Genomic DNA, 23,804 nt, shown 5'->3' on the forward strand with positions numbered 1-23,804 from the left:
CTCCTTGTGTGGGTAAATAGTATGATGGGTACTTCACATACACTCACACGAGGAGAAATGAATGCTGCTTACACTAAAGTGATGAAAGCAGAATTGTTGAATTTGCTTCCAGTGGCACATGTGTTCTGTAAAGGAGACTTCAAAATGAATGTAGACAGACAGATCTGTGTCTGAGAAAGTAAAGGAATTTGAAGCCACGTGTTTTGAAGAAAATAACAAGGCAGGAGGAAAGATCCACTAAGAGAAGCAAATACTGGAAGTAAGGTTCAGTGTGCTGAGGAGGTCTCCAGCTATATATTTGAAGGACTCTAATATGGGAAGAGATTGGGCTATTTTTTTCCTCCCTGAATATCTGACCACAGGAAGACAGGTTTCTATCCACCACAATGCTTTCCAGCTTATTATATAATTTTTTGGACTGAATATATTGATATATATAATAATAATATATAAAGAAGATTCTAGAAACCTCTGAAGAATAAGCTTGCCGTGGCTTGTGTTAGTAATTTTTAACTATGTCCCTAACTCCACAAATGACTTGTATCATTTCTCCTGAGTGATCTCTCTACCCCAGCTGACAGTTGGGACTGGTGCTTGTTTTTATAACTCATTCTAACCAATTTCACTTGCACAAAGCCATCCTTTGCTTGTTCTCTTGCTTTTTTAATGATAGTTCCTTTCCAGTGATGAAAAGAGAGTTTGATAGGTGACTGAACTGCATCACTTTCTAAGTGATTTTCAATCTTATGATCTCATAGTTGTGAGTGATTATGCAAGTTTACGTAAATCTTCTCTCTCCTGAACTTAGAAGCTCTTCTGTTAAAGAGAAATGTGATGTAGACTCACTTATTCACCTGGAAATCCCTCCAAGTGAGTTTCCTTGTTTTTTATAGTAGAGATAACTATACCCACTTCATAGTTGTGGGGAATCAAATAATTAAGTAAAATAATATGTATGAAAATATCGTACCTTGAAAAGACACTGTATAAGCAGAAATTATTACTAATTTGGTTATGAAGGTGATGTTTATCATTTTATAAATTTGTTTGGGGTTTCTTTTTGTTGTTACCTAGAGTTGTATTCAAATAGGATTTTATGTATCCAGAATGCTGATCTAATTAAACTTAACAGATGAGTAACTTGATGGAATAATGCGGAGTTTCCTTGTACCATAAATAAGATTTGTCTTCTGTGGTTCTCACACAGCTTTACTCTCTAAAAGTTACTTTAGTAGGTGGTATCTTTAGAGTTCACCATTGAGCACAGACTTCACCCACAGATAGCAACACATTTATTTGATTTGTCAAATTTATTTATATCCTGTCCCTTCCCCCAAAAGTACTAGAGGCAGGGCAGGTTTATTTTAAGCAGCAATTTGCAGAGTTCCAAGGCAGATCTGTCCTTTGATTTGTCTTCCTTTACCTACATAGTAGTGTAAAAACCCACCATTGACCCTGGTCATTTTTAGCTGCAGTTCTAAGAGTTTTGTTCCTCAGCATCACCTGAGGAATAAACATTGTGTTATCCAATGCATGGATAGACTTTTTAATCAGTAGTAGTAGTCTTTTAAAAAATATTTTCTTTTCTTTTTTTTTTTTTTTTAGTTGTAGTTGACACAATACCTTTATTTTATTTATTTATACGTGGTGCTGAAGATCGAACTCAGGGCCCCGCATGTGCTAGACGAGTGCTCTACCACTGAGCCACAACCCTAGCCCAGTAGTAGTAGTCTTATTAACTTAATAACTGAATGGGTTCTGAATCCCTGGTATAATTCAATATCAAGCCATTTCATCTTTTCTGCTGGTTTTTTTATGATAGATTATCTACAGATATTTCAGATCAAACTGTTTTCTCTAATATGCCCCTCATCCCCTATTCCTATCTTTTAGTCTTTTATTTATTTCTCAAGAAATATAAACTTCTTTAAATATTTGAAGTTGGGGAGGAGATTATAAAGATAATTCTTCATGATATATAGAATGTATTCTCACAATGGAAACTAACTTTTAACAAGTGTGCACTGTTCTCCTCTTACCAACTAGTAAGGTTTTAGTTGCATGATTATGATTCACGTTAACTGATACAGGGACTGAGCCTTAGACTGTTGGACTCCTGTCCTGACATTCTCCATTGGCACAATGTGTCCTGGGCTTATTGATTACTATGATATAGAATATCCCTGATCATTTTGGGTCATGTCCTTGACAAATACAGCCAGAATGTAAACGTTTAAATATATTATGCACAGCAGAAAGCCTTTTTGTGTATGGTACCTTTCACTTTTTTTTTTTTTTTAAAGCAACTGTTATCACCTGGGGGTTTTCCGAAGCTTCCTGCCAATGGCTACAGGATTTGATTCTCTGACTCAGGGAATTCATAAGCTAATGACTCAAAGTTTCATTACTTACCCCAAATTTTTGTTAGATATACAACCATTGAGCAAGTATTGATGAACCCACAAGAACTCAGGATATAAAATGTTTATGGCCCCTTGCTGAAGGAATTGCTGGAGGAGAAATTTTAGCAACGCCCCCTCCCCCCAAAAAAATATGAAAGAAAAGAGGTGACTGGAGTTCCTATGGCAAAGGGACTGTCATTTAAGTGGTGAATTCTGCTTCATCTGTAGGACTAAAACAAAGCAGAAAGTGATTACTTCTGACTAGAATGTATTATAATTCTGAAGTATAGAACAAATACAATTAGTAAAAGATGGGAAAGAAGGGGAGAAAAGGAGAGAGGTAGTGTGGGCATGCTAATTATCTTCAGATTTTATAACCAAGAGACAAAAACTTATCACTTATGACAGGTACATATATATATATAAGTATTTTTAAAGGCAAAAAGCAATCAACCATAATCAGTATAAGAACAAAAGTGTGTAGAGGATGGTAAGGAGAAAATGAAATTATTCTTATTTATCATTGCTTTTAGTAAAGTTAATGGATACAACCATATTTTATAGTTGTATACATAAAAATAACCACAAGAACAGAAACATATCCCTTCTAAGTAAATTACATGAACTAAGAAGATAAGGCAAAAAAAGGACAGATCATAATGCAAAAGATTTTTCAAAAGGTAACAGAAGTTCAGAAATGGAATTTTATCATTTACAAGTGTATCAAAAATGTAGAATATAATTGATCCTCATTATTTGCAGATTACATATTACAAATTCACCTACTCACTAAAATTTATTTGTAACTCCAAAAACAATACTCAAGGCCCTTTTATAGTCATTTGGCAAATTTTTTGAATGACCTAACATTCACATTCCCAGCTGATGTACAACAAAGCAAAGATCTCTTCCTTTTGATTCATCTCTATTTAAATAAGTATCCTTTACCTAGTCTATATAGTGTTGGGTTTCCTTGTTTTTATGCTTTTTCTTGGTAACTTCTTAAATCATAGTATTGACATGATATCAGGTATTCCTCAGTATAAGAAAACTGTGGTGTGCCTTTCAGAAAAAAACACGTGTGTTAGATAAGCTTTGTTCAGCTAAAGTGCTGTTGATTGACTGTGAATTCAAGAAGCTACTCCAGAAAGTGCCAAAGTAAAATCTTTAGTATATGAGTTAACTATGGAAAGGTGGCTAAATTTATGGACTCATGAAAAAGCATAGTAGTGGGTAGCATTGTTGTGAGGTTGAAAGCCAAAAAAAACTTGTAATCACATTACCCAGGATCAGGAACATGTTAAACCTTTTTATTATGAAGAATACTTTATATAGTTGTTTGTAGGAAATATATAGTAGATGGGGTATATTTAAACAGAAACATAAAAGCAAGGTTGTGTATTGATCAGTTGATGAAAATGTTTTTATAAGATACTTAAAGGAACCTAATCTTAATCCCAGGAAAAATTTCCCCTAGGAGCAGTGGCTTAATATTCACTAATTCAATATTTGTGGCAAATCTATATAGCCTGACTACTGAGAATAATTATGATTGATCGTACTTAGGGATAAATCGAATAAAAGACATGGAAGACCTTTATGCTCGAAACTACAAGACATTGCAGACAGAAATTAAAGACCTAAATATCTGGAGAGATATGCCATGTTCATGGATTTGAAAACTAAATATTGATGTGAGTTCTGCCAAAATTCATCTATAAATTCAACATAATCCCAATCAAAATTTCAGCAGATGGTTTTTATGACAATTAACAAGCTGATTCTCAAATTCATTTGAAAATGCAAACCTAAAATAGCCAAAACTACATTACAAAACAAGAACAGAGTTGGAATATTATTGATTCCAAGACTTATAAGTCACAGTAAATAAGATAGTGGTATGGGTATAAATAGGTCTTCAGAATAGAGTCCAGAAATAGGTCCACATATATATATGGACATGTGATTTTTGACAAAAGTTCAAAGGCAGTTCAATTTAGCCTTGTATTTATTTATTTTATGTATTTATTAGTTCTAATCAGTTATACATGACAGTAGAAAGCTCTTTGGGGCTGGGGTTGTGGCTCAGTGGTAGAGTGCTCGCCTACCATACACGAGGCACTGGGTTCAATCCTCAGCACCACATAAATGTAAAATAAAGATGTTGTGTCCATCTAAAAAAAAATACTTACGAATAAATATTTTTTAAAAAGAAAGAAAGCTCTTTGATTCATTGTACACAAATGGAGCAAAATTTTTCACTTCTCTGGTTGTGCATGGAGTCACACCTTTTGTGCCTAGGGTAATGGTGTCCAACTCATTCCACCATCTTTCCTATTCTTTGCCCCTTCCTCCCTTCCCTTTTGCCCCATCCAAAGTTCTCCACTTATTCCATACCCCCGCCATATGGATTAGCATCCACTTATCAGAGAAAACATTCAGCCCCTAGATTTTTGAGAATGGCTTATTTCACTTGGCATGATATTCTCCAGTTCCATTTACCTGAAAATGCCATAATTTTGTAGAATGGCCTTTTAAATAGACAGTGATTGAATCTCTTGGGAATTCATACACTGAAACATGAACTTTGATCTGACCTTTTGATCATCGTTTTAGTCTGCTCTTGTGTTGCTATTACCAATATACCAAGAGCAACTTAGAAGAGGAAAAATTTATTTTGGCTCACGGTTTCAGAGGTTCAGTCCATGGCAGGCCAACTCCATAGCTCTGGGCCCAAGGTGAGGCCAAACATCATAAAGGAAGGGAATGGCAGAAGAAAGCTGCTCAGGACATGGCAACCAGGAAGTAGAAAGAACACCTGCTTACCAGGGACAAAATATAAACCCTAATGGCACACCTCCAGTGACATCCTGCTTCCTGCCACACCCTACCTCTCTACAGTTACCACCCAGTTAATCCATATCAGTGGAGTATTCCACTGATTAGGTTATGCTGCTCATAATCTGATCATTTCACCTCTGAAAATTATTGCGTTGTTTCACAAATGAGCTTTTATAGAACACCTCATATCTAAACCATAACAAACATATACAATAATTAAATCTAAATGGATAATATACCTAAATAAAACTTTTAAAAGAAAACGTAGAAGAAAAATCTTTGCACCTTTTGGTTAGACAAAGTTTTCTTAGACATAAAACCAGAAACACGATTCACATAAGAACCAACTGATGGACTGGTGTTGTAGCTCAGTGATAGAGCACTCGCCTAGCACGTGCAAGGCCCTGGGTTTGATCCTCAGTATCACATAAAATAAAAAGTAAAATAACAGGTATTGTGTCCCTCTAAACTTAAAAAAATATATATTATAAAAAAAGAACCAATTGATAAGTAGACATCAAAATTAAGAACTTTGGCTCCTTGGAAAAAAGCTATTTAGAGATGAAAAGACAAGGTGCAGACTGGGAGAAAATAATTACTTATTATTTATTATTTGAAAAAGGATTCAAATTCAGAATACTTACAAGAACTCAATAATAAACTAATTTTTGAGAATTAGCAAGTTAGACTGAGCCTTCATAATACATGAATGGTATATTAGCATATGAAAAGATTCTTAGTGTCATTTAGTCATTAGGAAAATACAAATTAAAACCCTAATAAGAACACTACACACTCATGAGGGTGGCTAAAATTAAAAGACTGACTGTCCCAAAAGTTGGTAGGAACTTACATTCAGTGTTGATAAAAAAAATGCAAAGTGGTATAACCAATTTGGAAAATAATTTTTAATGGTTTTTTTAAAAAGTTAAACATGTACCTGCCATGTCTCACTGTTCTACTCCTAGGTATTTACCCAAAAGAAAGAGAAATGTACATAGCATCTTCATGGAACTAATCCAGTGTTCATCAACTGATGAATGGATGAGCAAATTGTAATAGATCCTTATAATGGACTACTTCTCAGCAATATAAAGTAATGAACTATTGACACACATGTGCTGAAAACAGAAATTATACTTTCTTTATAAGCACCATCACTAAAAAAGTTTTCAAGTAATATTTTTTAATTTGAAAAGTAAAACCCTAAATATATTAAAGAGAAATGAAGAATTAATTGCTTATTCTAAGAATGAGAAAACCCTTTCAGTTATGAAGGAAAAACCCAGAAATCATAAAAGAAGAGACTGATAATTTTGTATAGAATTCTTAAAAATCTGCATAGGAAAAAAGTACTTAATGTGGAAACACAATGAGTGGGAGGATCAGCAACTCCTGTTGCTAAGACAACAAGCCAAAAGAGTAATGGGCAAAGGATAGAAATAGTTCATGGTACAAAGAGATAACTTTTAATGTTCTTAAAAACATGTTAGCCTTATTAATAATAGTAGAAATGTTTTTTGAAAGCACAATGAAATTGTTGTTTGCATATCAGAAGGTAAAGATTGTAACAATAACTCCTTGTTTTGATGACAGTGGAGAATATACTCTCATATATACTTCTAGTGAGAAAGTCAATTGATACTACTTTCATGAAAAGTAGTTGGATAATAGCTTTTACTATTAAAAGTACACATACCACATTTCATTTGGTTCAGTAATTTTATTTCTAGGACTTTATCCTATAGGTATATTAATTTAGTTGTTGATTGACCTTTATTTACTTATATGTGGTGCTGGGAATCCAACCCAGTGCCTCACTCATGCTAGGCAAGTATTCTACCACTGAGCCACAACGCCAGCCCAGGATAGATATATTAATTTATATGCAAAAGAATACCTGAATATTTATTACAACATTGCTTATGAAATTTCTTTCTAAATTTTAATGGCCACCAATAAGAGTGTTAATAAGAATACACACACACACACACACGAATGAGATAACAATTTACACATTATTGTGTTAAGGGAAAGAAGCAGTAACAGAACACTACAGTGTGCTGTCATTTCTTGCCTAAATTCTGCTAATATAGATGTAAAATTTTCTCTGGGAGAATACACAAGAAACTGATGATGGTGGCTCTTTGATAGGCTGGAATTGGAAGGAGTATGCTATTTACTGGTTATATTTGGTACTTTGTACACATTATACCTTGTTGAAAATATTCTTTGCCTCATAAATGCCATCAGTACCCTGGAAGACTCCATAAAGTTATTAAATTCTCTAATAGAGTTTACACATTCTATAGTAATCAAAATAATTGACTATGAGACTAATTGTGTTGGGCATTGTAGTCTGGGTACTTTACAAACATCATCTGAGCTTTTCCAGCAACCCTTGGAGATAGTGGTAATACTTTACAGGTTAGGAAATTCAAACTACAGTCCAAGGACATACACCTAACATGGAGCTTTGTAAGTTCAGTTTAATGAGACTTGAGGCATATAACATCCAGCATACCTAAACTTTTGTCAAAAAAGAGTTGCAAATGGTTTGGGGTGGTAGCAGGTACTCCAAGGAAAGGCAGCTATTGTCTTACAATCTTGTGTGTTAAGATTGAAATTTGCATGATGTTAGCAGGCTTAACATCTTGAAAGTACCACCTGCCAATATACCTGTTGTCTTGTGAAAAAAATATTTTGATGTTTCTATATAAGTAGAATTTCAAACTTATGTAGGATGATTCCATAAAGAAAATGAGATTCTTCAACAGATAGACAAAATTTAAATATAGGCCAAATCGTCAAACACACAAAAAATCAAGTTTAATGAGGGAAAAAATTTGAACTTCTCCCTTCTTTTTTACAACTTTTAAATAAAGACTTTTGCTTCTATCATTATAAATAATCAATAGGGTTTTGTATTTTGTTTTGTTTGGAATAAGAGTAATTTCAATCTTTTTATTTCTTGATACTCAAGAGATTGTTTGAACTGCCAATAAACTGGCCTATATATTAAAATAATTATATGGTAGATCTTGGGTTATCTTAGTATAAAATCAATTTATGTCAGATCCAGTTTATAGCATCTGGAAATCTGCCTGCTCAGCCCAGCAAATTTACGCTGACTCACCAGAGCACACAGCATATGTGGATGCCTATGTATTTCTTCTCCAGTGCTCTTTGGAAATAAGATATACCTTGTGTTATGGTTTAGATGTGAGGTGTCCCCTGAAAGCACACACATGAGACAATGCAAGAAACCTTAGCTGGATTATGAGAGCCTTAACCTAATCAGCACGTGAATCCCTTGGTAGGGATTAACTGGACCAGGCAGGGTGTGGCTGGAGGAGGTGGATCCCTGGGAATGAGCCTTTGGGGGATATATTTTGTCCTTGTTGAGCAGAGCTCTCTGTCTCTGCTTCTTGGTGCTTTGCTCCCAGCTGCTTTCCTCCACCACACACTTCGTGGTATTCTGCCTGACCTCAGATCCTGAGAAATGGCATTGGCCACTTATGAACTGAAACAATGAGCCCCCAAATAAACTTTACCTCCTCTAATTGGTATCATCAGGTCATTTGTTCACAGCAGCTGAAAAGCTGACTAAAACACCTTATGTTACCAAACAAATGCATTATTAAATGAGGAAAGTTATTAACCAATGAATTTTGCTTTTTCAGTGTCGTCATTTGCAAGATGCTTTATTCTTATTTATGATTTATATTTATTAGAGTTTAGTCTTTCAATGAGCTTTGCTTCTTGGGACAAGTAGCTATTTATCTGCTTGTATGTAAATATTTAGAGAAATAAATGTTAGAGATCATAGCAGACAGTTTTACATACATCCTTTAAATATCTTCCTCTAAAGTTTAACAACTCCTGTTTTTATATGTACAGTTAGGTTCCCCCTAACTCCAGATTAATCTTAAGGTATTCAACAATGAGAAAATACTGTTTTATTTTCACTGAAATACTTGGCACTTCACAAGAATACTGCATCTTCATTCTCATGCTTCTTGCTCCTGGCTAGAGCTGTAAATGTAAGAGCAAAGGCACTGCTGTTTCAAAAGGAGTCCGTTGAAAGTCACTTTCTCTACCTCTCACTAAGAGAGGCTCCCCCATCCCCTGCCCCTCTGGTGACCATGCACGAGTGGTCTTTGTTGCAGAATCAAGCCCTGGGTGGCCAGTAGTCCTAATGCCTGGTCTCCAGACCATTGCCTTCTGCCATGGATATGGTACTCAGGACCTCATGCTTCCTCATTCCCTCCTGCTCTGTCTGGTGCCACCACACAGACAGTGGGGGAGATGTTACCAAGAAGCAGTAGAACTTTAAAGTCTTGATTTAGAATGGACTGTCATTTTATGGTAACTAGTGCACAGTGCGTGTTGAGCAAGGTGAACATGTTTATATATGTAGACATGTGTCCAAGTCAAGGAGGTTGCTTTAATAGGAGGAGATTAGCTTAATAGGTTTAGAATCACAGTGAAGTACTCCATACAAACTTGAGTATAACCTTTCACTTGTTCAGCACTTTGTGATATACTTGGTGGATACAGAAGTAGCTGAAACATCTCTGCTTTTCTATAGCAGTGACTTTCCTAGGACAAGACTGCACAATGATAAAACCGAGGCTCAGAGCACTTGAGTAACTTGCATAGAGTCCCATAGCCAGCTGATGGTACAGTGGCAATCTGGCCCCATCTGTACTATTAACCACAAAATATACTGATGGAATTGGAGGCTGATTTAAAAAGACAGTTCTTCCCTCCAGGAACTTTTCATATGGCTAGAAGTTGTGTAGTTCCCAGGGACAGATCACAAAGCATATGAACTTGATCTTGCTCAGTTCTCTAGCTGTAGCCCTTGGTGTTCTTATCTTCCAAACTGTGTCTGAGTCAGGTCATCTATCTTTATAATCAGAACCATCAAACAAATTCAGCTTCATTGTAATCAGGAGTACCCCCAAATTAGAAACAGGGTTCTCCTCAAATGTTCTTACCCTTAGGCATCTGTGCTCACTGATTCTCTCTGCCCCACTCCTGTCCAGGCCTGTGCATGCTGTAGGTTCTCTGCCTGGTTTACTGAATAGCTCAATAAGCTGATCCAGGATGGGCATAGGACTGGCCCCCTGCCAAGTTCAAAGCCATTGCCTCTAACAAATAGACATATCATTTTTATTTACTAGGAAATACTGTTGATTTTGATAAAAAAAAAAAAAAAAACCAAGTTAACATTCAGTGACTTTTGCTACCATACCCATGGGCAGGGCACTCATTTGAAATCTGGTTCCTTGGAAAGATAGAATATTTTAAAGGGATGCATGTGACATAAATTATAAAATTTCTTTAGCCACCTTCTCTCTTTAGAAATAGTACTCATACATATTTTATACATAAATTGACAAGGATGGCAGAGACCTCATCTTCCCTGTAGCAATTTGAACCAGACTGATTGAGGATTTATTGCCTAATTATACCTGTCATCCTGACATAAAAGTCATTAGTTCTGGAAAAACAAGTTTGTCATGCCAGGATTATCCCTAATTAATACAGTCAATAGCTAATGTATATTTAAAGCCAAGAGAATAGTAACCTCCGAGTAATATGTTATGGACTACAAGGAACTGATGGAAAACATCTTTGGGTCATGAAGCAGTGCTCAAAAGTACAGATTTGCATCTGAGGGAAGAAAATGCCACTTTACACAGCGTTCCTTTTGCGTTGAATATAGTGAAATTGGTGCAACTGGCATTGACCCCATTTGTTGATGAATTATAAAAGTAGTAACTGAAGAGTCAGAGAGGTTATTTAATTTGGTTTTAATTGATGAGAACCCAAACTAGCCTTCAAGCCTGATCTACAGTGGTGTTTCCTCAGCATTGAAATCTACTAGCCAAGTTGATCTTGGCAGTATCCACATAGGGATTCTGCTTTCCTACATGTAAAGTTGGAGCTCAGCAGAATAGACCAAGTAATCATAGTCAGAGAGCCACTTTGGCATCAATGGTTTTTTGTTTGTTTGTTTGTTTTTTGGCCTGATGTTCTGGCATGCGCTGGATTATCAGTGGATACTGCAGCCAGTGGTCCCGTTATACGTCCATATGTGCTCGATAATCTCTAGTACCCACACTGCTCTGCCCAGCATCACAGTGTACATGGGTTTTGGAATGGGAAAAATCATGCAGCAGTTATTTCCAGGCTGCCATAAAAGTTACAGCAAAATCATTTATGCACATTTCTACCACAAGCATACATATCAAAAGTTGTTTTTGAATTAAATTCATTGGCCCCATCCAGACTTATCCCCAAACAGTTTTGTTATTGTGTTTTCCACAGTAGTTAAAAAACTTCTCCAGCAACATACTCTGTTATAGACTGTTTGTGTTTAATAACCAAAATTTCATGAGAGGTCAGGATAGTTATTTTTCTAATTTTTATCAGGTCTTTTCTGCAGTTATCATTTTGTATAGCTATTTATTTTCAAGTTGTATGATGGATTGAAATATTTTATTGCAAATAAGAAATAGCAGTTAAAGTGGGTGAAAATAAAGTTGCCCTTTAAAGTATGCAGACTCCTCAGCAGGGGAGCCTCTAGTTGGCCCATCAGTCCTAGGCAGAGGACCTCATTGTGCTCATCATTTAAAGGCTGTTGAACACAAGTTTAGATTGTTTTTCTCCATGGACCCCAAATGACAAAGGGCTCACAGCTCCCAGAGTCAACTATGAGGAGACGTGTCAGCCTGAGAGTGCCTGCAACCTCTCCCCAGAGAATTAATGATGGGCGGTGGCAGATGAGGGGCCCTGGCTCTGTCCCAGCTCAACTAGCCCACCAGCTCCTTCTTCCCAGGCCCTGGTAAGGGACTCAGCAACAGTGCAGTGGGTTCCATTACCCTCACACATCTGAGGCAGAGCTCTCACACTGCTGTGAACACTCAGGATCTAGCTGGGAAAGGCTCCTTCAGCCCTTGGTCCTCTCTTCTGAGAAGCAAATACAGCACCAATTGTGCTTACACACAGAGAAGACAGTGCAGGGCAGGCTTTTCCAGGAATTGTCATGTGAGTTAGTCACACCACTGTGTGCCCTGTGGTTCTATAGTAATCAGCATCCAGGATGTCTAGACAAAGGCATTGTTAAACCTTCGAGTCATTTTGTTCTAAGGAAGACAGTAATAGACAAATTGGGTGTAGTTCTGAAGAAAAAGAATTTCATTTCCCTTCGTTCGAATCTCTCTCTCTCTCTCTCTCTCTCTCTCTCTCTCTCTCTCTCCCCCCCCCTCCATTCCCTTAAATGAGGCAGACTGTGGTTTAGAGAACATACACTTTTAGTATTCATAACGCGTGGAGTTTGCCAAAGTTTGGCGTCATCATTTCTAAAATAAGAAGTTATTTTCTTCTGCTTTCTTGGTGTTCCCTCTATTCCTGCTCCAAATGTGTAAGGACTAAAAAATGTCCCATGTGACATGGTTGGTGGCTTTTGCCTCCTCTGACAATGCTTTAAAAGAATGCCTTACAGATAAATTTCTTTTATACATACTGATATATAAATATTAAGTTTAGATAGTGATAAAAATTTTTCTTAACAAGTCTTCTAACAACTGAGGAGTACTACAGTACAAATTTATATTTGTTCTAACTGTAGACAGTCTTACCACTTTCAGGAGCCCACACTACTTCTCTCGGTAGCATCCCTCTGCTCTGTGGGAAGACTCTGCTGCCCACTGTAGTAGATACCCTAGCCCTCACCCTTGGGTGTAGGTAAGCTGTACACAAAAAGTCATAATGTCTTCTGTGATGAGTCACAGACATAGGGAAAAAAATGGTCTGGCACTGAGTCACCTTGGAAACTGGTTGTTCCATTTGTCTCTTGTGTGGCAAATTATTCCCAAATTTGGTGACTTTTCAGAAATCATTCCATTGTTTATTATTTTGGGTCAAGGCTGTCACTAGTCTGCGTGCTGAGTGCTGGGGCAGCTAGAAGGGAGTGTCCATTCCCAAAGTGGCTTCCCACTTGCATGTCTGCATCCTGGTGCTCCTTGGCCTCCTTCTCCCCCAGGGCAGTTTATCCAAGTCAGACTTCCTAGCTGCAGCTTAGAACTCATGTGGGAGCTGAGGGCTTCTCCATACCCAGCCACAAAAGTTCCAGGTGTCACTTCTATAGCATTTTGTGGTTTAGGCAAGTTCCTAAGGCAGACAGATTGAGAGGAAGACAAATTAGATTGCACCTCCTTGTCTAAAGAGCAGAAAGTTATGGGCCATAAATAGGAACTGATAGAAAACTCCTTCAGGGGATGAATGTTTTGTAAGTACTGGTTGCCCAAGAGCTACTTTGTATTCGAGGAGCAAAAGTAAAATGTTATACGTTGTTTGTTCTGCTTTGTGTTTGAGTTTTGCCTTAATATCCTGAAATCAGTGAGGCTGGCTTTGACTCCCTGTTGATTAATTATGATGGAATGGCAAGAGGGAGCTCATAGGTGGGAGAAAGTTTTTTGGAATGAGGGACTGGGAATCTGGCAGTGCTGTAGACTAATAGGAAACCCAAGAGGAGAAGGGTGTTTGACCAAAGTATCAGGATACTTTAGACTACAGGTAACAAAATGCAAAGTGCCCAACCAAAATCAGCCTAAAATACACATTTCTATTAGAAGACTGGGGATAGGTAGTTCTAGGTTTGGCTCAGCATCTCAAAGATATCATGCTGTCAGTCACCTTTTCTGAGTCTTTTGACATACTGTCAGTCAACTTCTCTTGAGAGTCTTTTGATACCCCTCTTATGTTGCAAGATAACCACCTCAGCTTCATCACCATATCATTATAGTAATGACAGAGAAAGAAAGAGTCTCTTCTGATGTCTTTCATCCCCAGGAACCTGACAACAGATTTCTGTTGAGTCCCACTGCCAGAATACAGCTACATGTTCATGGGCTAGCCTCGGGGAGAGCTGGGTTAGAATTGGTCAGGCTTTCCCAGGGAAGCGAGGAGAAAGACATTAAGTGGCACCAGCCTGGCTGCCACAGAGTCATATGCCCCCTACCCCAAATGGGCAAAGTCTTAACTGGTTTCTAGAAAATATTAATTTTTATAGTTAATTTCTCTATTGACTTTCTCTTGTTTACTTTGTGTTTGAGAGCTACTCCCATTTCCTCTTAACAAATAAAAGAATTAATTTTCCCACATACTTTAAAATTTGAATGAAAGCTCTTTGGCTGCCATGAAGATGGGTTTCCTGGTGATATCTTGTAGGATTGCCCTCCTGCTGTCATTACTTACTTCATACCCCTCTAAGTGCCTTTGTGTGCATATAGGTTTACATAAGGAAGGACTCTAGGCAGGAGCATGCTTGTTTTAGAGTCTGGAGACTTAGAGAACTCCCTGACCTTTTTTAGTTGTAAGTTGGACCAGGACACCAATTTTAACTATTCTAATTCCTGAATGGCAAAGGCTGGCTGAACTGAGCCGAGTCAGTAACACAGTAGCATAGAACTGAGAAAACCCAGATCCTCAACTAAGAAGAAAACACCTTGATCCAAAAGGGCCTGGTGTGGGAGAGTGGGGAAGGTTGCCGCCTTCTCTGCACAGCTGCATGAGAGAAACGGTGTCTATGTCTATCCCACATGCTGCTAGGGCCCATTTTCTTCATGATGTTAAAAGGCTGAGTTTTCAAAGTAAGCTTGTAGGAAGATCATAACATTATGTTACAGAAATTGTACTTGAACTGAATTACAGTGAATGTCAAAAGAAGGCCTATCTACCTATCCTCCTTTCTGATATTTCAGAAATAGATTTCAAAACAAATGTTTTGGAGAAATTTTTATTTCCAAAATACCTGAAACAATTGACTCAAGTCAGTGATATCTATTTCTAAAAGTGATTTTTTTTCATTGCCATATTTCTGATTAGTATATTATAACTGTACATAATGGTGGGATTTGTTGTTACATTATTCATACATGGACCCAACATAACAATATAATTTGGCCAATATCGTTCCTCAATATTTCCCCTTTCCCTCCCCTTTTCTTTCCCCCTGCTTGGTTTCCTCTACTATCTCTTCCAATTTTCATGAGGCCTTCCCTACCAGGAAGTCGTATTTTAAGTGTTAAAAAATATTGTTAAAAAATTGATACTTCTAGTAAAAGAAGGGGGGGATGAATGCTTTATGTACTTGTAGACCACTGTATAAGATAGAACCCAAGTGAGAAAGTGAAAATTGATCTCCGGCTAGATAGCTCCTACACTTTCCCCAAGCCACCTAAATCTGACCCCACCCTAGTGTTTAATATACACAGACAAGATCATGCAAGCCCTAAATCATGTAATCAGGGAAATCTGCACCTCTCCATCAACTTCTGAGGATCTTAGTGGTGGCCTTAGTTTCCCTAGTTTTGACTGCCACCTTTTGCTCCAAAATTTCAGTTCTGAATTAAGTCTCAGTCTTCTCAGGCTAACTCATCACCATACTCTGCACCATGCAGGTGCAGCTGGTATGTGGGCTTCTGAATAGGCAGGACTCCTCTCTGGCATTGCCTCAGAGAAATCCCTGCCAGAACTGGAAGGGACTTCCAGGTGGATGTCACTGACTCAAAGTGCACCAGCCAGCCCCCTACAAGGCTTGCATTATGTGTGTTGCCTCAGAGCCACTCACCACTACTTAGGGCTTGTGTCTCTCTTCTCTCATTTTCCCATCTTCCCCAAATCTTCATATTATAGTTTAGCAGTCTTCCCCAGCTTTACTGAGATATAACTGAAAATTGTATATTGCAAGGTACCCAGCATGATGATTTGATATATGTATACATTATAAAATGATTTCCACAATCGAGTTAAATTATATGTCTACCACGTCCACCTATGTCACATTGAAAATAGTTCTTTATAAATTTGGCTTTCAGACAGTGTTACACCAGCACTATGGAATTTATCTGATTCAGATCAATGAAAATTTAGAAGATTTTATTTGTTAATGAAGTTAAATAGTTTAAGAACTATTTTTCAGATTCCTGAACTTATTAAAGATCTGTATTATCTTTAATACTTTTATTATCTTCATAATAACATGTAAAATAAAACATCAATTCAATCACAAAGTTCCTTAGGGCAAGTGATTAAATAACCATGAGATTAACCAGGTTCACTTCAAAGATGATTTGGAATGTTGTACTATTTATTGCTCTAGGTAATTATAGTAGTCAAATATAAATGTTCACAGAGTATATTTTCATTAACATGCTGTATATATCCAGCTACTTCCATATGTTTTCTGGATTTCACACAATGTCATCATTAAATAAATATTTAATAGAAAGGTTTATTAAAGTTTTATTATACTTAAAAGAGTAGAAATGAAGATAGATTAAGTTAAAAGTAATGGAGAAATGTAATTGAAATAACTTGGAAGTACAATTTAAATCAATACCTTTCTTAATTTAGAAATATTAAAAGTATATGACCACAATTTAAGATGTGTTTAAATATATCATTATGGAGAAAATAAGAGCAATATTTTATCTCACTATTTCTATGTTATTTGAATAAGAATATTAATTGTTCTTAGTCTAAAACAGAAAAAAAGACAAGTTAACTACCTTATTTATCAACTCATTAAATATATTGATGTGGCTGTCATTAGCACATGTGTATTATTACATAGAAATCCTTACAGAGCATTGACAATTTTTTTCAGTGCTTATAATCAGTGCTTATAATACTGTGCTTACAATCTCTGTAACCTAGGAAAAATAACATAATGTTATTGACTTACCTATTGTGTGAAATACATTTTAAAATTTTAAATAAATCACTATATTCAGTTTAAAAATTCTATCATTGAGTTTATATAAATGGAGAAACTATGTTTCTGTGGAAATGTTAAATCAAGTTGTGCAAGCTAGTAAAATAGCTTTGATTTGATTTAAATAAAATATTGTTCACATCAGGATATATGAAAAAACTAGAATTGTGACTATTGGCTCCTCTGTGATCCAGGGGACAGAGCACAGGGATAGACTCTTTGACTATGAAGAAAATGCTGTCCTGTGCTAGGTTTCCTGATAAAGTAATGAATCCTAACAAGAAACAGATTGTAATAATTTGTTAAAATGAACTTTTGATAAGTGTTTTATTTGTTTGTTTGTTTATTTCATGATCAGGCTATCAGCTGCAAAGGTCAACACAGCATATCCTACACTTTGTCGAGAAATCAGACTGTGGTGGTCGAGTACACACATGATAAAGACACAGATATGTTTCAGGTAACATCTTTCTTTTCTAATTAAAGTGTTATTTTGCATTTTCCCTTTACTTGAATATTTTGATATGTGACTAGAACATCCAACACAGTAGTGTTTGATGATGTTGAGGGGGAAGAAGTTAGGATAATATAAAACTTATTCCTATTTAGTTTTTAAAAAATTTAAAAAATTTTAAAAATATAAAAAGAAATTATAAATGCCACATTGTCAGATCTCAGTGCAATAAAAATAGGTATTAATGAGAATAAAAAAATTTTAAGCCAACCACTTTGAAAGCTAACATGAATATATTTATACTTTCTAAGTAACACTTGGGTCAAAATTTCAATTCTAGGCCTTTTAGAAAAAGCTGTGGGAACACTTTATAGCAAAAGTCAACATGATATAGCCAACATCTCACTTGTCTTCTAGAAAAACATAAAACTTAAATATTTTCATTATTAAAATATAAGAAAATAAATGAAGATAAAGGTACAATTCATTTCAGAAAGGTTTTTTTAATGACAATAATAAAATAATTAAGAACCTGGTTAACTAAGGATGGGCTCAGAAATAGTTTTAGTAGTACATAATTGCAAATTCAAAAATATACCAATAGAAAGCAAAAGGAAAGAAAGTCCTCAATTAATGAATAGAATTGATAAATAAATCCAAGATTTGGCACTTTAAAACAACGAAAATCAAAATTTGGGCTAATAAAAGAAAAGAAGCAAACATAAGTTGCAAACATTTAGGTTTTGCATTCTATGTGGAGAGTTAAATTCTTAAATAATGATGAAACAAATGTCAAAATGTTTGCTAGATACTGATGTCATACCCTATGCCAAAATAAATATTAAAGAGAGTAAGCATTTAAATGTGAAAATGAAAGAACAAAAGTCCTAGAACAAAATTTAGCTGAATTCATGTTTTTGGAATGGGGAAGATTTAGTAACAAATGAAAACATAGATTTTGCTACACAACTTCTTTGTGAATGTCAGGAAATTGAAAAGCATTTAAACTAGGGGACAATTTGGGCAACAAATCAAGTAGACAAAGGACTGGTGACTATAATATATTAACTGCCATTCACTAACCTGAAAAAAATGGACAATGAGCAAAACATGTAGTTCTCAAAAGAAGAAATATATCCAGGCACAGTGACGTACACCTGTAATCCCAGTGACTTGGGAGGCAGAGCTAGGAAGACTGCACATTCAAGGCCAGCCTCAGTAACTTAATGAGACCCTGACTCAAAATAAAAAATAAAAAGGGGTGGGAATGTGTCTCAGTGGTTAAGCACCCCTGAGTTCAATTCCTGGTATTAAAAAAAAGAAGAAGAAGAAAAGAAGGAAGGAGAGAAGGAAATGAAGGAATATAAATAACTAGTAAATATATTTGAAATTTTTAAAATGCCAAATAAATTAATAGTATAATACTTGATTACCTGTTAATTGGAAAGTGTAAACATAGCACTGTAAAGCCTTGTATGGAAATGACACAGCATTTGGCGCTGTGAATTTTGCAGTGTTACCAGTAATTTAAAACAATCAGACCTACTGGCCCAGTAATTCTATCACTATCAAGTTTTTATGCACAAATAATTAAGGAATATGAATAAAAATTTAACTACAAAGATATCCACACAGCATTGCATATACTAATAAAAATCTAGAAATAAATTGATACTCCAGTGTTGGATGAGAATGGTTACAGTAGGGTACCTTTAAATGCAAAATACCATGTAGCCATTGAATGATTATTAAATAAGAAATACAATAAAATGAGTTTAAAAAGCATATGTACACACATATACGTGGATAAACATGTACATGAAAGAGAAATGTACTGGAAAGAAATGCCCCAGCTCTTTTACCCTATTTTCTGTAACATCATGGAGTGCATTCCTAACCTGGACCACCTATGTCAGATCTTTTAAATAAAAGAGAAATAAAAATCTAAAATAAAATTGTCTGCTTCCTTTAAAAATTCTCTCAAAATTTGGGAGTAATACTACTTTTTCTTTTGTTCATCAAATTAAAAATTAGTGGCAAAAATGCAATAAATTAGCCACCTGGTGGAAAAAATGTTTTAGCATTTAATGCCATCAAATTTCAAATTAAAGATTCAAAGTATTTTTCTAAAAAATTCAAAGTATTAGAAGAAAACATGAGGAATTATTATTTAACTTCAAGTTAGGAAGAACTTTCTAATTCTTAAACAGAACCCACAAAGCACAAAAGAAATGATTAATAAATATTGGGCTTTAGATAGATAAATTTCTGTGTGGCCAAAATATAATAAAAGTAAAAAAAAAGATAAATGGGAAAATATTTACAATTCAGATTACAAAGGGTCTCAAACATGTGAGGTCCTCCTAGAAATCACTAAGAAAAGACCTACAGTTGAATAGGTTAATCAGCAAGGAACCAGACAGGGGAAAGGAAATATGTCTTAGAAATAAGAAAGTGCATTGAACTTCACTTTTTAAAAAAGGAAATGTGAAAAAATCACACAGAGATAATATTTTTTACTTACCAGATTAGAACAAATCTAGAAGGTTTTGTCAAGGATTTGGGGAAATAGACACTCTTTTATCTGCCATAAATTGATATAACCTCTGTGGGATAGTGATTTAGAAATGACTATGAAAAATATTAAATACTTACATATGTTGACTCAGCTCCTGTCTTTATAATGCTCTTCTATTTCTCGAGATTCAGCTCAGAGATATCAGTACATAAATGCAAAATGACTTTGTACAAAGTTCTTGCTCAAAGCATTTACTTAAAAAGCACCATGGAAGTGTTTCAAGGAATTAATTAATTTAAAAATATGAATATGCTATTCATTTGCATTTTGTGGTATTTATAATATTTTAAATTTATAGTTTGTTGTGATTTTTTATTTATTGTTAATAGATGCTTTCTCTCATTAAAAAAAAACTAAAAACTAGAAACAACTGTAAAGTCCTTTAGTAGGAGACCAGGTCAGTAAATCTGAGAAGAGCCGTACAGTGGACTTCTCCATGACTATAGCAAAGAAAGGCTCTATGTATAGACTCAAAAAAAAGTTCTAAACATATAAAATGGAATAAAATTAATATTAGTAAATACATTGAGTCCTACTGATATGTTAGATTCAATTAAGATTGTTTGATGTTAAATATTAGTAAATAATGATGTTAAATGTTAAATATCACATTAATAATAAATATTTCAACAGTTATTAAATGTTAAATTAGTATTGTTAATGGTTTAAATAATGCTTATATGAGTTAAAAATCTCCCAAAAGGTAAACAAGACATTCGCAAAGCAGTGGGGAAGGGGGCCTGGGCAGAGGGTATGCAGGAAGATAGTTCATACTTTTTGATTTTGGAACCATATGGATGTGTTAGTTGTTTTAAAAAAATAATCTTAGATGAAAGACATGGTCATAAAATAAACATAGTATTCTAAGTGCCACTTTGGACTCAAAAGTAAGATTCATCTTATTTAAGCAAAATGGTAATGGTAATTTTACTCTCTATGCCTTTCTATTATATAACCTTCTAAATGTCCTTTCTTCTCAATCTACCAAAGAAAACCTCTTTCTAAATAGGAGGATACTCTCCTATTCTTCCCTGATGGTATTTTTATGGAACTTTATCATGATTTTTTAAATATTTAACAAAATTATGCATTTTCTACTTATAAGCTTTTTTATAGTAAAGATTATAAGATTTTTATGTAAATAGGGGAAATTCCTACAAATGAATCAAAACTATGTTACCATTGTCACCACTAAAATCAATAATTTCAAGTACTACTAAAACATAAGACATTGAATTTTTTTAAAGATTACTTAGCAAATTTCATGTAGTATTCTTTAGTGACATGTTGTGACATAGTGTGTTCTACACTATTATACAATTACATTCTATTCTCATTATTCACTTCCTACCTTCTCATCTCTGCAGAATGAATTAAAGTTTTAGTTGGATTTTTTAGTTTCCTGTTATTAATTTTCAAGTGCTTCATTTTGTTACACAGAGTATTAGAGCACTCAAGATTTAATAAAATTAATAGGCATTTTTTTAACTGCAAGTGCATGGCAGCAAAGATTGCAGTGACCATTAGCATACTCTGGTGTACTGCCTTGAGTTGCTAAAGCACTTTCTCTGTTAGCCACTGTAGCTTTAGCATCCTTCCTGCAAACACCAGTACTGGAGAGGCAGTGGCAATCTTTGTATGATATGGACCTGGATCCCTTGACATGGGCTAAGGGACAACCCTCAAGGTTTCGTGGACTGTGCTCTAGTTTACACCACCTTGTTAATTTCATAGATTAGAAATATGGTTCTTCAAAAGAAAAAGTAACTCAAATTAAACTCAGAGAAGGCATTAGTAACAGCAATAAGATTTAGGTCTCCTGAGTTCTTGGTCCTCTACACAGTACTAATGCAACCTCTTTAAAAACATAGTAAGCTGAAAAGAATTCGTATATTTCTTGAGACATAACATGTTTTTCATTTTTACTCAAGTGATCAGATTCCATTCACAGGCTAACTGGATGTGTTAGAGGATTAATGTCAGAACATTTGAAGTAACTCTTAGAAGACCTTGAGAAGGCAAGCTTGTTTTCATGTTTACCTCCTCATAACAAGTTATATGTCCAAAGCCCAAGTATGGACCTTGATGTAGAGAGCCGTTCATGTTAGTTGCTCCCGTTAGAGTGATATCTAGGTTAACTGAGTATTTAAAAGAAGAATACCAGAAAAGGACCTTGTACTGCATGTCCCATAGTGGAAGCAGAGAGTAGGCTCAGAGCTTAGCAATATTACTAGCTGAGGGGGGAAAAGAAAATCAAAATTAGCTCTGGATTTAAGGGAGCAGGATTAAGGGCAAGAAAATCTGAATTAATATGGTCAAATAAGATCTTAGTAATTATTTTCTGGAGTAGAGGTAAAAAAAAAAGAAAAAGGAGTCTGCAATAAAGTAAAATATAAACAAAGTTTGTGGGAGGGATCAGAGGAAGTGACAGATGTCTTACCAAGTCCCTCAGGTGAAGTGAGATACCACATGAGGTCTGACTCCACAGCTGGGGCTAAGTGCTTTTTCCCTCTGACTTCTCAGTTTCAATCTGTGAACCTGGGTGCTGCAGTGCCTCACATTTTGGGTTTCTTCTTGTTTGTTTTTTAATTGACTTGGTTTATTTCAGTTTGTGATGATAGCATTTAATTAAGATCCATTTAGTTAGAGAAAATGTTAAAGAATATCTGCATTTTTCAGTAGTTATTTCTTTAAAATGTACTTAAAATTGCACCTCCAGGGCTCATGTGTATGTGCATGTATCTCAGAGGATTCAAACTCACTGTCAGAACCCCCCCAGTCATCATTGTATTTCTTGGGCATCTATTGTGTTGTATACTCATCTGGGTCCTGCAGCTAAAAAGCTGAGGCTCCCTCTTGTGCATGCAGCCTGTGTTCTGGAAGAGGGAGAGAGACATTTCGTCAGAGAAAGTAGCAAGTGGAAGAGCTCCAGGTCAAGAGCAGAAACAAGGAAGAGGGAGTAAAATTAGATGAACTTGGAGTGGCCAATAGAAGCTGAGAAGGAAGACCTTCAGGTCAGGTCAGGAGTCTGGGTTTTATCCTAGGAGTTTTAGAAAGCTGTTACAAAGATTTTAAACAGGAGAGATAATCTCTTTTTTATATTTTTGAGATGTCTCTGTGTATGGAGAATAGTCTAGGAGTCAAGGATGAAAAAAGGGATTTGGGAGGCTAAGGTAATGGAGTCCAAGTAAGAGATGGTGATGACTGGATGAGATGGGGAAAATGGGAAGATAGAAGGTATAATTGGAGGTACAGTGGATGAGGTTTACAGAGGGATAATGTGGACATGAAAGAATGAGAAGAATCAGGATAATTCTTAGGTTTTTACTGAGCTAATTGAATGCCAGTCAGTTTTTGAAAGGGAAAAATCTAAGGGTTGAAGGTGGATCAGTGTTCTGTTTGAAGCATGTTATATTTGAGATGCTTATTAGAACTAAGTGGAGATTGGGTGTGTCAGTCTGAAAACTCAGGGGAGAGATCAGGACTTTTTGACTAATGAATGGAATTTGATGAGATTGCCTAGAGAAAGAACAGAAAGAGGAGGAAGGTGACTGGACATATTTTGCCACTTTAATACCAGGGACAGATGTGCTGGCTGATTATAACCTCTGGATTTAGCAGTGTATTAGTCATGGGAACCTCAGTATGAGTGGATTCAGTAGAGGTGAGGGGAGGGAATCCCAGCTGGGGTGGGTTTAGGAAGGAGTTAGAGATGGGCAAGGAAAAGGAGGTGGTATC

General features: G+C 35.6%; 1 protein-coding gene across 1 annotated transcript in view; it reads left to right on the plus strand.

Moving 5' to 3' along the window:
- The window catches only part of Peli2 (pellino E3 ubiquitin protein ligase family member 2), a gene marked incomplete at its 5' end in the record, with an annotated part of 118,505 nt that overhangs the window by 81,240 nt on the left and 13,461 nt on the right, over positions 1–23,804 (plus strand). Inside the window, one exon of the mRNA XM_015480916.2 lies at positions 17,393–17,494. Coding sequence (XP_015336402.2) covers positions 17,393–17,494 — 102 coding nt within the window. The remainder of the gene's footprint in view (positions 1–17,392; positions 17,495–23,804) is intronic.

This window comes from Marmota marmota, unplaced genomic scaffold (genome assembly GCF_001458135.2).
Source record: "Marmota marmota marmota unplaced genomic scaffold, marMar, whole genome shotgun sequence".
In the NCBI taxonomy this organism is placed as follows: domain Eukaryota; kingdom Metazoa; phylum Chordata; class Mammalia; order Rodentia; family Sciuridae; genus Marmota; species Marmota marmota.